This window comes from Mandrillus leucophaeus, unplaced genomic scaffold (genome assembly GCF_000951045.1).
Source record: "Mandrillus leucophaeus isolate KB7577 unplaced genomic scaffold, Mleu.le_1.0 Scaffold987, whole genome shotgun sequence".
NCBI classification, from domain to species: domain Eukaryota; kingdom Metazoa; phylum Chordata; class Mammalia; order Primates; family Cercopithecidae; genus Mandrillus; species Mandrillus leucophaeus.
The window spans coordinates 569,443-571,728 of record NW_012110774.1 but is presented as its reverse complement, the minus strand read 5'-3'; the positions used below and the strand labels follow the sequence as shown (position 1 = coordinate 571,728).

At 52.1% G+C, this 2,286-nt stretch overlaps 1 protein-coding gene across 1 annotated transcript in view; it reads right to left on the bottom strand.

The window, feature by feature from the left end:
• PCDH8 (protocadherin 8) overlaps nucleotides 1–492 on the bottom strand; it is a 4,747-nt gene extending 4,255 nt beyond the window's left edge. Inside the window, exon 1 of the mRNA XM_011971113.1 lies at nucleotides 2–492. Coding sequence (XP_011826503.1) covers nucleotides 2–286 — 285 coding nt within the window. The 5' untranslated portion in view covers nucleotides 287–492. The remainder of the gene's footprint in view (nucleotide 1) is intronic.
• Nucleotides 493–2,286: the final 1,794 nt, after the last annotated feature.

Below are 2,286 nucleotides of genomic sequence, written 5' to 3'. Positions count from 1 at the left end.
AGAGCCGCTCGCGGTCCAGGCCGGCGTCCCCGACGGTCAGCTGCCCGTCGCCTTCGCGGACCCGGAGCAGAGAGCTGTTGAATTGCTTCATCAGGCGGAAGCTTGTGTCACCCGATACTTTCATATGCAGGTCCTCTGCCAGGGTCCCGATGACCGTGCCGGGGGCATCCTCCTCGAAGGTGCTGTATCTGACTGTTTTGCTCTGGGCCACTGAGAGCACCCAGCAGAGGCTGAAGAGCTGCAAGGGGAAAAGGCAGGGGCTGCCCCAGCGCCTCACAAGACTCATGCCTCCAGCCTTAATTGCGATCCGAAAGGCTAAGGAAGAGAGTCTTCTCTGGTTTCCAGGTCGGGCGTGAGTCTCAGGCTCTCGGAATCACGCTCTTCTAGAGCCCTGTGCGGGAGAAGTCTGCGGGTAGCAGCTCCGCGCCTCCAGCCGGCTCTGAGGACGCGCGGACCCGCCCTCACCCTGAGCCTTTCCCTCCGTTACAGAAGCTGCGCCGCCTCGCGACGCCTTTGCCTTTATAGCCGCCGATATGCTAATCACCCGAGCCGGGCAGCCAATGGCCGCCTCCCCCTCGCGTCGCTCCTCCGCCTGCCTCTGACAATCCCTTTAATGTGGAAAGGCTTAGAGGGGAAAACAAGAAAGGAAAATTAGGGAATCTTTCTTTTGTTTAACTCCTTTTGCTTTCTCTCCCTTTTCTTGTCAACACCCTGCATGTAGAGGAGTTGGCACAGGGCTCCAGGAGTAAAAGGAGCGGATGATTTTGTTAATTGTCGCCTGTATCCCTCCGTGCCGCGGCTAGAACTAAGTGCGAACACGCTGGGATTTCACCCCAGCGACTCCAGAATCCCCCTTCCCCCAGTCCCTGCCAACACACACACTCTGCATTTTGCACCTCTGAGGCTTCCAAACCCTTGCAGCCCCCTACCCACAGACTTGCTCTGCTGAGTGAGACTCTGCTTTCCTTCTCTCCTAGCTTCCTACAGTGCCTGGAATAGCCTCTCGATTAAGAAGCCTGAAGGATAAGGGAAAATTGATTTTATTCAAATTTGTGTACGCAATTGTGTTTTGCTAGTGTGAGCCCCGGTGATCAGAGCTGCCACTTCCCTTTCAGAAAAGAGCCCCGCGATATGTTAGTATGCATGTCACTGTCCAAATGGCTTTCTTAAGCCTTGGGCGCTAGCAGGCAAGGAAAAAAAAAGTTCCAAATAGGATTTAGCATAGGCTTGAGGAGATTTGGAAAGGTTTCAAAGATCAGACTGTATCAAAGGCTTATGAAGCCCTCGTTAGCTGTGGAAATAGAATGGTGTGGCAGGCGATCCCATTGGAGGCCCCAATGTCTGTATTATTTCACTGTGACAAGCTAAGGGGAGAGAAAGTTGAACAGTTTCCACAACGGAGTTGGGCTAACTTGAATATAATGAGCAAACGCCACATGTATCCATTATGTTCTTCTATTCATCCCCAATCACTGCCATAACTCTCCGGCTAAACGGTGATGGGCGCTGAATTCCACACAATACCCGGCTCGTATTAAAGAGCATTTAGAGAAGTTTTTCCTCCTGATGCCTTGTTCCGCCTATTTAGAGGATTTTCTTTCTGTTCTAATAGGGCCACTCTGGGAAGCAACACTCGTCCAGTTCCAGAAGAACAAAATCACAGCGTGACATTGAATCCTGGCAGGAACGTGGGGGGAACTTAACCATCTGCCTAGGAAAGTGTGGAGCTTCGGCACTGCCAAAATCTGGGCTGGGTGAATCCTGAGGCTGGCCAGGCGCTGCGCTGCCCCACAGATAGCCCCTTCCCATCCCTGAAGGCCAGGGAGATGGAGCTCGGATCTGGAATAAGATGGATTCTTAATGATGCTTACCGAAGGGCTTTATTGAGCAGGCTATGCAAATACACACGAAGGAGGAAAGGTAAAAAACAGAAGCCACACACTGGAAGAAATTTTGCTTTTTAGGCGATAGGTTTGGTAAGCAGATTGCATTCAGTAAACATTCTTCAGAATCCCGAATTTTGGTCCTGCTGTCAGCGTCCTATCCATATTTTCTTTTCCCTCAAAGTCGAGGGAGTGTGTTTTGGGGGTCTTTTCAGAAGAGGGTCAGGAGTTTTCCCTGGAGTAGGGAGACCAAGCCGGGAGCTGGGTGGTGGGGATGAGAGAGGTGCTTGGAACTGTCAGCAGAACATGCAGCCCCAGCCATCCATAAATAAAAGCTGTTATGAGACTGGGGAAGGGGATGGTGACTGGAGGCTTCCTCAGAGCGGTGTGTCTCTGGGTTCCC